Source organism: Rhincodon typus, chromosome 41 (assembly GCF_021869965.1).
Source record: "Rhincodon typus isolate 14 chromosome 41, sRhiTyp1.1, whole genome shotgun sequence".
NCBI classification, from domain to species: domain Eukaryota; kingdom Metazoa; phylum Chordata; class Chondrichthyes; order Orectolobiformes; family Rhincodontidae; genus Rhincodon; species Rhincodon typus.
Genome location: NC_063372.1, coordinates 5,722,023 through 5,733,608, shown reverse-complemented (window position 1 = coordinate 5,733,608; position 11,586 = coordinate 5,722,023). Strand labels below are relative to the sequence as shown.

The following is an 11,586-nucleotide window of genomic DNA, read 5'->3' as shown; positions in this document are numbered from 1 at the left end:
TCTGAATCCTTTTATGAAGTAATATATTTAGTACCTCTGAATAACAATATGTTCACAATTTGAAGACACTCCCTGAATCACCTTGAGGGAGGGACCCGCCTGAACAAAGGCACCCTCGGCTGACCCGGAAATGATGTTTTACCAATTTTTGGGTAGCATTTTAATATATCTTAATATATGTCAAAATTATTATAAATACATAATATGCATGTCCCTGGGGTAATATATTTAGATCGAAATAAATTGTCAGAAAAATTTGCGGCAATACTGACGCTGTAACCCGGAAGTGTTTGTGTGTCGCCTCGGTTAAGTTTGGGGCCTGGATAAAGCGACAAAAGAAGCGGGAGCTTGATGTAAATGCATAAAGGTACATGTTTTTTTAAAAAAATAAATGGCACTAATGTCCAGTGTTCATGATTTTTTTCTAAGTCAAAGTGAGTGGTTGTGATAGAAACAAACGACAACTTTTGGGCTGCGGATCTGCCTGGACTCTAATTGTCTTTGAACAACTTTCAGGGTCCGTGTTTGTTTTAAACAGACAACGATGAGCGTTGTATGTTTTATTTTCCAATTTCAGCTCCTCTTTTGCCACTCCACAAGGTTCCTGCACCGTACTCAAATTTTAGGGCTCAGTTGTTAATGATTTAGATGGTGGGGATCAAAATTTTATTATCACCAAATTAGCAGATGACACAAAACCGGGTGGACGTATAACTTGAGAATGCAAAGATGCTTCAAGGGGGATTAAAAAAGGCGGATTGAGGGTGGAATTGCAGATAGATTGCAATGTGGAAAAATGAGGTTACTCACTTCAGTAGGAACAACGGAAATACAGAGCCTTTCTGAAATGGTGAAAGGCTGGAAAATGTTGAACTTCAAAGGGACTTGGGTGTCTTCTTTAATGTGTCACTGAAAGATAATACAAAGGTGTGGCAAATGGTATATATTTTTAATCAACCTTTTCAGATATGTTATGATGCACCTCTGGAGCAGGTGAGATTTGAACCCAGGTCTTTTGGCCCAGAGGTGGGGTTCTACACCTATACTACATGATCACCCTAGAAGGCAAATGGCATATTGGCCTTTATTGCAAGAGGGTTTAGTGTAGAAATAAAGATGTCTTACTGTAATTATTTAGAGTCTTTGTGAAATCACAGAAGGAGTTTTGAGGGCAGTGTTGATCTTACCTAAGGAAACATACTTGCCATGGAAGGAGTACAGTGAAGGCTTTCTAGACTAATTCTTGAGATGTTGGGGTTATGCTATGATGATGGATTAAATGGACTAGGTCAATATTCTCTGGCCTCCAGGAGAATGGGAGGTGATCGCATTGAAGCAATGAAAATTTTTTTCAGGGCTTGACAGTGTCGATATAAGAAAGAACATTTTCTTTGAGTGAGGGACAGGCCATTTAGGACTGAGATGAGGAGGAATTTCTTCACTTAGAGGGTTGTGAATCTTTAGAATTCTCTGGCCCAGACAGCTGTGGAGGCTCCATTATTGAATATGCTAAAGACTGGGATTGATAGATTTCTACATATTAAAAAGAACAAGGGATATGGGGCTAGTGCAGGAAAATGACGTTGAAGTAGGAGATCAGCTGTCATCTCATTGAATGTCAGAGTGGGCTTGAAGAACTGAGTGGCCTACTCCAGTTCCTATGTGCTGTGCTTTTTTTAAAAATTGTGATCCTCTCTTGTATAAACCTTAATTATGTTTACTAATGTTACCTTTAACCAGATTTTTCAATTAACAGATCAGACTCTTCCTGCACTGGTTTCTCTATACCACAGTCCAACCCAAATCAAAGTCACAAATCTGTCGTAATAACTGTCATGGGGGAGCTATCTTTGTTGTTCTTCTCCAACCCTTTGGTCTTTGAAACAGTTGACTAAACCATCTTCCACCAACATCTTCTTGTTGTCCAGCTTGGTGACCTGTCTTGGTTTTGTTCTCAATCATCTGATTGAAGCCAAAGCATCTGTGGTGTTCTCTTCTAGTCCTGACACTGTTCCCTCCCGATTCCAGAAAGAATTTATCTTTGGTCTTTTTCTTTCTTAGTGGGGTCCACACGGAGACTGACTGCATCCAGGTATACCTCTCCGTTACCCCTTTTGACCTCTTCATGTTGTCAGGTTGCTTGAACGAATTGGATGAGCTGCGGTTTCCTTCAGCTAAACATCAAGACTGAATCATAATCTTAAACCCAGGTGCTGAAGTCCCATCGTGAACCTTGAACCTCCTCAGAGGCAAGTCAGAGATTACTGGGAGTGCCTAGGGAGCGGTGGCCAGCCATAGCACCTTCTGTTGGGGGGAGTGGGGGGAGAATTATATAGAACAGAGTAGTTCCTTGCTCTTAATGAGCAGAATAAACAGCAACAGAACAGAAGGTTTGTTATGTTTTAAAATTGCTTTGTTCACAGTTTAGTGACCCGTACCATTGTGTGTGAAACTTGCAAATGAATGTTTCATTCTTGCGAAATAATGTTTTCACATGACCCAGTAGCACTAATTGAATCATGCAAGGAAAAGGGGGACCTGAATCAATCTGATAAAACAGCTCCTAAGAACGACTGTAAATTTGTGTTGGCATCTTAGCGGTACTCAAATAAACCTTTTCACATAAAATTGTACAACATTTATAAGTAGACCATTTAACCGAACAGTGTGTATGCTTTACACAAGGCATCATCCTTGTTAGTTTTCTGTAAATTTAGCCATAGCCATTTGCATTAGCTCAGTGGCCAGATTTAAAAACAGGTAACCCTGTCAACCAGACTTGTGGGAGCAAAAGAAATTTCCTCTGGGTTTTATTTTCTTGGGAATTTTGACCCTTTCCCATTTGTGAAAGAACAATTGCAGTAAGCTACCTCGAGCAAATTGCTCCTTCTATAAGAAAGGGCCAAGGGCTAGTGATTCCATGTCTGGTGTGAGGGGAAAAAAAGTTACTGTTGTAGAGCTGCCCTGATGAGGCTGGAAGAAAGATAGCTGTGTGATAGTGGAGGTTAAGACTTCAAAAATTAACTACTTTTACTTGGATTGGAAAGGTGCAGTACATTTCTAGAGTCTTGTGCACACATCTGGAGTGCAAGACTTCAAGCAAATAGCTGCACTTTGTTTATAGTTTATACTGCAGTATAATTTTGCTCTCTTGCAAAAGCTAGGCAATTCTCGAGAATTTTGCCTTTTGAGGAACCATGTATACTTTTTCAATATTATTGAAAATGGTCCTCTGGCCATGCTGTCCCATTTAAAAGTGCCTGGTGGGGAGGAGCTCTGCAGAAGGGTCAAAGCACATCTAGTTGGAGCTCCTTCTCACTAAATTCTGCACAGTGCAGAGCATAGTTAACAATATATCTTCAGCTCTTTGTGACTGGTACCTCTAGTAAAGGTAAAATCACTACAGTCCCAGAGGATCATAGGGCTGCTGTCTCATTAGAGAAAGACGACAAGTAATGGATTAACCTGAGGTTCACCATGCTTTACATGAGGGGAGAGGTTGAGAGGGAGAGTCCTTCATGGTAACATCAACTGGCTATTATTGGCATCACTCTGCATTGCAAATCAGCTGTTCAGCCACCTGTAGTATAGCTAAGTATAAAATGCAAGTCATCGGTATAAATTATTGTGTAAAGTAGAGGTTGTTTTGGCCAGGTATTTGTAGAGCTAAGAGGTTGAGCTTGACTGAACTTCAAAATGGAAGGGAGGAAAGCTCAACTTGCTGGAGAATTGATATCAGTTTTAAATTTGTTTTGCAGATTTATAAAGTTTTGATCAATGAGCTACCTTTGCATGGAAAGCCTCGTACAGTGACTTTGCTAGTATCACGCTGCCACGGATGATGAGCAATTCTGCCTTGGTTGGTCAGAATAGCTCTCTGGAAGGAAGAAGTTTAGATAAAGGTATTGTATACTCTGGTGTTTGGTGTTTATTTTAAAGAAAGTTTGAACAAGTTCCTTCTGGTTCTTTTGCTGGTCATCTTACATTTACGTCCTCTGGTTACCAACTCTTCTGTTGCTTATTTTTTTCTAATAAAGCTATTTGTGATTTTGAACACCCTGATCAAATCTGCTGTAAGGAGAGCGATCCCACTTTTTGCAGTCTTTCCAAACCGTTAAGGTCCCTCTGTTCTATTATAATTTCAGTAAATCTCTTCTGCACCCTTTCTAAAGCTTAGAGGTATGCATCTCTTCCCCCATCATCAGATCCACAGTGATTGCACATATAGTTGTAATAACAGTGGATTCATGAGAGAAGAATTTAACAAATGAGGTAATCAAGTGATGATCTGAACTCTATGAATTTCACAGTTGTGTGCTGTTGAAGAAGAACAAATAAGTTTCTGTGTGTTTTGTGGAAGATTGTGATTTCTCTCCCTATTTTAGTTGCATGAGTCTCAAAAGTTTTTTTAATTTCTTAAGGGGATATGGGCATTGATAGCTAGGCCAGCATTTATTGCCCATCCAGAATTGCCCTGGAGAAGGCACTTGGGCTGCCACCTTGAACAGCTGCAGTCCCACAGTCCAGGATTTTGGGACACCCAGTGACAGTGAAGGAATGACATTATAATTCCAAGTCAGGATGGTGAGTGGTTTGGAAGGGAACTTGCAGGTGGCGGTGTTCTCATGTATTTGCTGCTCTTCTCCATCTAGATAGTAGAGGTCATGGGTTTGGAAGGTGCTGTTGAAGGAGGCTTGGTGAGCTGTTGCAGTGCATCTTGTAGACAGCACACATTTTAGCCTAAGCCTGAGTTTTATTTGGGTCTTGTGGCATTTGGACACTGACTGTTTCAGTATCTGAATTCAGTATATTCCTTCCATTATAAGGTCGGAAGTAAGTCGCAAAATGTTCAGCACCATCTGCAAAATACCTGATACTGAAGCAGCTTGTGTCCATGTGCAGTAAGACCTGGAAAACATCCAGGCTTGGCTGACAAATGGTAAGTAACGTTTGCACCACTCAAGTGCTGGGCAATGACTGTCTCCTATAAGAAAATATCTAACCATTGCTCCTTGGCATTCAATACCATTGCCACCGCTGGATCCTCCACTTTAACATCTTGGGAATTACCATTGCTCAGAAAGTGAACTGGACCAACCATATAAATACTATGGCTGCAAAAGCAGATTGGAGGCTTGGAATCAAGAGAGGAATAACTCACCTTCTGACTCCCCAAAGTCTGTTGATCATCGACATTCTCTAGAGTTTAGAAGCTTAAGGAGTGATCTGATTGAAGTCTTCAAGATATTAACAGGAAAAGACAGGGTAGATTAAGATAAACTATTTCCATTGGTTGGGGATTTGAGAACGAAGGGACACAGTCTGAGAATTAGAGCCAGACTTTTCAGGAGCGATGTTAGGAAGCACTTCTACACACAAAGGGTGGTAGAGATTTGGAACTCTCTTCCACCAAAGACAGTTGATGCTAGATCAGTTGTTAATTTTAAATCTGAGATTTTTTTGTTATGAACAGGTATAAAGGGATATGGGCCAAAGGCAGTTATGGAGTTCGGCCACAGATCAACCATAATCTCATTGAATGACAGAACAGGCTCGAACAGCTGAGTGGCCCATTCCTACTCCTACTTCACCATGTTCCCAAGGCACAAGTCAGGATTGTGTTGGGATATTTTGAGTTTGGATGAGTGCAGCTCCCGCGGGAGTTGAGTATGACACCATCCAGGGCACAGCAGCCTGCTTGATTGGCACAATCGGCCACCATCATCCATGTTCACTCCCTCCACCAAATGCACAGAAGCAGCTTTTTTTTTACCATCTGCAAGATGGACTGCAGCAACTTATCAAGGCTGCTTTAAAAGCATCTTCCGAACTCGTGATCTCTACCTCCTAGAAGGGCAAAGCCGATACATCAAAACATCACCAAATTCTCTTCCAAGCCACACATTTGATTTTGAGCTATATTGCTGTTCCTTTGCTGTTACTGGGTAAAACTTTGGAACTCTATAACAGCACTGTGGGTGTCCCTACACTGCATAGACTGCACCAGTTCAAGAAGGTGGCTCACTATTATCTTCTCGAAGGCAATTGGGAATGGACACTTAAGTGCTGAGCTAGCCAGCTACGCCCCACGTCCCATGAATGAATTTTCTATAAAATCCATTCCAACCTCCTTTCTCAAAAAAATGTAATCCACCAGTTACTCCCAGGTTCAGTCCCTGCTGTGTGCTGCAGTAACTTTTTGGCTTGGGTCTCAATAGAGGTGCTGGAAGAGGTACTCCTTGGCTAGAGAAAGGAAACTCTGGTCAGGATTTGTTTGTGATCCCTGCTGCTGGAAGACGGTAAAACATATGATTGAGCTTGATTGTAATTTTTTGGACTCCATGCATCCTGTCATCAAATTATGTGTCGACACTCGCTGTCCCAAATAAACGCCACTTGGGGGCGAACTGACTGTGGATATGTAATGTCTATTGATTTATACCCGAGCAGACAGGAGATGATGCAAGAAAGATTTGAGAAAATACCTTTCTTATGAAGGAAAGGCTAAAATTACTTCAGTTAACAGACTTGCTAGTTATCAATCAGCATAGACAGCTAGTGTGTATTTGAGGGCAGTATTACAAGTCAGGTAGAGTCACAGCATTAAAGTCAGTAAATTCAATCTTATTGCTTGTATATTAGATCACATGGACGGTAAAACTCATTTGTTTTTACATGAAATAATAAGCAATGCTTTTTTCTCTTTGTGAAGCTGATCAGCAGTGTACATTGGGTACTATTGGGACAAGGCTTATGTCGACAGGTTCTGTGGGGAGATCTGATGGGGACCAGTCCCCCTCGGCACAGAAACGCACCGCAACTCAAGCTTTCAGCCTACTTCCCAAACGCCGAAGCTCATCCAGGTAATGCAGGGGTGGAAATGCTGTCTCTTCAGCTCGCCCACAGATTTTTATTTACACCTCATTTATATGACAGTGCCACTTCTCCTTGAAATGGTTCTCTGCAATATTAGCCACCTGAATATTCTGAATTTTATTTATGTTTTGGGGTGGAGCTCTGAGTGCTCGCATTGGCAAAAAAAACAAGATTGTAAATGCTCATTCATTTCCAGCTGGCATTCAGAAGTTTGACAGTGGCTCATGGTGGTAGTGGTGGCCGTTTATCTTTGTTGTTGGTTGCACCTTACCTCCCAAAAACAGGGAAGTGAAGAAAGCTTGGAAAGAGATGTTCTGCACCTAGTGAGGTGTATAGGCAAGCTAGTTTACAGCCACAGGATTGCCTACTACAACAGAGCATTTGTTATTTAAGACCTTTTTCACAGTATAACTGGACTATCAAATTATGATCTGTGATATTCGAGTGATTCTGTATGGATAGACCCCTCTGATACAGGACTGGCTAGATTCACCTGAATGGAGCCTGCACTCTGTAAACAGTAACTTCATTGGGGAATTTAATTTGAGAATTTGTCAAATGTTTCAAACTCTCCAATTTGAAATCATGTTGCTTGGTGTTCTTCTTTACCATCACTTGTATTTCCATACACATTTGGCTGAGTAAACTCAGTTGATGAAATGATTTCAGAATTACTTTTTGATTGATTTTCTACCTTTTGGATCTCCCCTTACTGAATAACCTGCTTCCATGCTCCTCTGATTATTGTCCACAAACTTTTCACAAACTGCTTGTTAGGTGGGAAGGGAAAGAATCATCTCTCTTTCTCTCCAGTTGTTTCTTTCACTGGTGCTAGTCAATTCTCTGACAGTAGCAACTGCACATACATAGTTCAAGCCTTCTGGTGGGCAGTGCTGCACTACTTGATTTAACTCCAATTTAAATGATGCTTACAATGACCTGTCGTAAAGTTCGTGATTCTTTAAAGTTCATCATAAGTAAATGGATAAATTGTAATGGCGATCATGTGAAGGGGCCATTAACAAATTGTTGAGGGAATACAGCTATCATGCATTTAAGACCTGGATCTTAGGATTCACATTGTTTAACAGGATGAGAAGTGCGACGGATGAATAACCATATTGGATGCTTTGTGGCGAGTTTTTGTATGAGTACAAGTGTTTTTTTTTTCAAAATTGCTCCTAATTTATTCTGCTAATTTCCTGTCTGCTGAACATGGTGTTAGCACCCCTTTGGTACCTCTCTTAAGCAAATGTTCTTCATGGATGTGACTGTTGGATTCCTTGACCCATAAAGGGCTTCACAGCAAAGCCTGATCCTGTTTGAACTTGCTGTCCACGTATCCAGCAAAAGTTAAATGATAGAAATCTGAAGTGGGTGCGTTTCTGAAGTGCTGATTTATTGCCTTGGGTGTGAAGCTGTGGGCTAGTGGTTATTTGTGTGTAGTGGAAGTTTAGAGGCCCCAGGACCAGTGGGTGGTGGTGTGGCATGGTAAAGTTTCAACTTTGTGAGGAGTTTATTTGACAAAAAGTCGTCTTCATTCAAAGGCAGAGATGTCTGTGCCACGCATTGAAGCATATTATTGTTTTGGCATTCCTGTGTTTGGACATAGAATAGTGAGGAAAGCTGGTGAATGACCAATGTGAATGTTCTGTTCCAGTTCCACTCTTCTTGACAGTTTCTTTAATACAGTTTGTAATGACCACAATGTAAGCAGTCTTGTGCTGTAGATTCACCCTCTTGGGTTTGGGGTGAGACTGCCTCAAATGCAAACATATTGCAGTGCAGCACTGGCACCATGTGCTGTGTGTCATCCTCCTTACCCTCAAATATTTTGATGTTTCCATCTTAATGAAGAGAACCTTCACTCCATCAGTTTGGACTGGATTCAAACTCAAATCTGAGTTCAGGTGATTGGTCAAGATCACAATGTGTTATTGAGATCTCCAGGCCTAAATTTTAAGTTGGGAGCAATTTCTTTCTTTGGCAATAGTTCAGATTTTAATCTCTGCATCTGGAACAGTCAGGGCACGCTTCCTGTTCTTACTGCACCATGTTGTTCTGTCATTTTCTCTTGCACCACTGACTGACCATTCTTGCATTGTTCCGTTTTCCAGATCCATAAAACGCAAGAAGTTTGATGATGAGCTAGTTGAGAGCAGCCTGGCTAAATCTTCCACTCGGGCAAAGGGTCCAACAGGGATGGAACCTGGGCGATACTCTGGCAGTGAACCATCATCCAATGAGAAGAGAAAAGTACATAACTATACAAGGAAACAAAACCAAACAAAATGCTGGAAATACACAGTAGATCCATCAGCATTTGAGAAAACAAAGGGTAGATTAATGGTTGGCCAGATCCTTTTTATTGACCTGTCTCTTCGTCAGAAGTTGATGGAACTGCTATGTGCTTCCATTTCCAGCTTAAATGGGTTCTTAATTGGGTTTCCACCATCTGTAGTGTTTTTCTTTTCTCTATCTGTGCACTTTAGGCAGTTAGTTAATGAGTTAATGTTTTCTAAATTTACTGAGTGGTTCATTTCCAATATACACCTCACTGCTTGGTTAAGTAAAGTCACTATGACATAGGAGGAGGCTGTTCGGCACAGAGACTCTTTTTCAAGCAACCCAGTCAATCCCAGTTCCACATTCTGCAACATTAGAAGCTTTGTTTACTGTGAGGTATTTTCATTGGGACTGTTCTGCTCTAAATAGAGTGATGCGTTGAGTAAATGCTGAATAATGCACTGCTACATGTGCTGTCTAGCAGTGGAATTGCGTTGTGATGCAAGGCAAAGATGCAATTAGACTGGGAACAGTCATAAACTGCCTGACCTTATTCCCAATGTTTGGCATTGTCTTGAATCCTTCAATGTTCATACTGCCTTGTGTCATTTTCCAATCTATTTTTTTGAAGCCTCTGATTTGTAGCTCCATGCTGCAATTCCCAGTACTTGCTGATTGTATCAAGGATCATGCTCTAACTGATGAATCAAAGGAGGCTGGCACTGAAAATTTGTTCCTTGTAGATAGTGGACAGGCTTTGGCGAGTTGGGAGGTGAGTTATGTACCTCATTTCCCAGCCTCTGACCTGCCAGTTTGAATTGTGATTTATTTTTCCTCTTTTGGATGTTAGTTGACCTGCTCAATATTTCTAGTATTTTTCTATGTTTTATTGCAACCTGTATTGTTTTAAGTTTCGTTTTTAACTTCTTGTATATCTGTTCCTTATTCACTAAAGTGTGGTGTATTCTCTGAATTTTATCACAATGTCCATATGTAGAAGAAAACTTTTAAGCTGGTAACTAAACTGTTTGTACCCCAATGGGTTGTTGAAGCACTGGTTGTAGAAATATCCTGGCCAGGCCATGTATTTGGTTAGTGTTTTAATATTGCCCTGTGATTCTTATAGCAGATGTCAAAATCCACCACGGTGCCATCAGCTCCCAGCAGCATTGCCAAGAGGCTGAAGAAAAGCAAGCAGCCACTTCAAGTCACAAAAGATCTTGGACGATGGAAACCAACAGATGACTTGCTGTTAATAAATGCAGTCTTGCAGGTGAAGTAGAGGGACTAAGGGCAGATTTAAGTTGAACAAATATGGGATTGAAATGGCTTTTATCGTTGCACTCTACACAAAAGATGTCTGTATTCCCTGAAATTTGGAACCTTGTATCAGCTTCTGATTTATTTGCCTCATTCCCGTGGCTCATTCTCTCAATATAATCAGGACCTAACTAATCCCAAAGCACAAGCAAAATGCTGTAGATCTTGAGAATTGAAAGAAAAATGTGAAAGTGCTGGAAATACCCCAGTTCTGGCAGCATCTGAAGGGAGGAAAAAAAAGGTCAAAGTTTGAAGTCATTGACTTTTGGCAGGAACCTTCCCTCATGGGAAGCATATACTCTCTCCAATCTACTGTAAATTCTACCATTTAAGTCATTTGAAACCTGGAAGTAAGCTTCAATTTTATACAATCTCATCTTTATCCCATTTTTCATTTTTTCCTACATTGATTCTCCTTTCAGCTCTTGCTTGCTTGACCTGGTTTCTGGGATGATGGCTTCCAATTTAAGTGCATCCCCATGTGTTTTTCTTTTAAAACCCTTTTCCGATCCAGGCCTGTTGCTAAGTTGCCTTCTAATAAAGTAATTTGCTTTTAAGATCTTTTGATTCTGTGATTGTGATGTAATGTGTGTGATCTATACATACAGCAAACTTTTTATTAACTTTCTATTAACTGACACCAGGAGTTTGCTAGTTGATCAAATATTCTGGTTGATCAAAAGGTGCACATAACAATGTAAAAACACACACTAAGGAATAGGAGCGTAATGCAGGGAGTATACACAGCACTGTTATACTTTACTTACAGCATAAATCACTTAAATAATAATGCAACTTTACCTTAAATAAAACTTACTGGCAGAGAGCCTTCTTTCTCGCACCCTCAGCTGACTACTTGACGTTGCAGAGATTGCAATAACGCAGTAAACTTTCAATATTTGAGGTATATAACTTGTGCTAGTTTATCGAGAGTGCTGGTTAAAACAAAGCTTGCTACGTTTTAATATCACTTATTTTGGAGTTGGGGTTTTTGAGTTTCGAGCTCGTGGCATATGAATTTTCTGTGTCTGAAGGGGTTTAATGGTTAACTTGTAGGTATTCTTGTCGCCATGGTAATGTCTTTTAAAAATCAATCTGAGACTG

The 11,586-nt window shown here is 40.6% G+C and overlaps 1 protein-coding gene across 6 annotated transcripts in view; it reads left to right on the top strand.

Annotated features, from left to right (window-relative positions):
- Positions 1–268: 268 nt before the first annotated feature.
- The window catches only part of mcrs1 (microspherule protein 1), a 28,734-nt gene continuing 17,416 nt past the window's right edge, over positions 269–11,586 (top strand). Inside the window, exons 1-6 of one of the 6 annotated variants that reach the window (XM_048618962.1) lie at positions 269–367; positions 3,759–3,902; positions 6,713–6,863; positions 8,994–9,132; positions 9,794–9,934; positions 10,289–10,435. In XM_048618962.1, the coding sequence (XP_048474919.1) occupies positions 3,839–3,902; positions 6,713–6,863; positions 8,994–9,132; positions 9,794–9,934; positions 10,289–10,435 (642 nt within the window). In that variant the 5' untranslated portion in view covers positions 269–367; positions 3,759–3,838. Of the gene's footprint in view, positions 368–2,061; positions 2,250–3,758; positions 3,903–6,712; positions 6,864–8,993; positions 9,133–9,254; positions 9,935–10,288; positions 10,436–11,586 lie in introns of those variants that run through there. The other 5 variants (XM_048618959.1, XM_048618957.1, XM_048618958.1 and 2 more) reach the window with 5 other exon arrangements.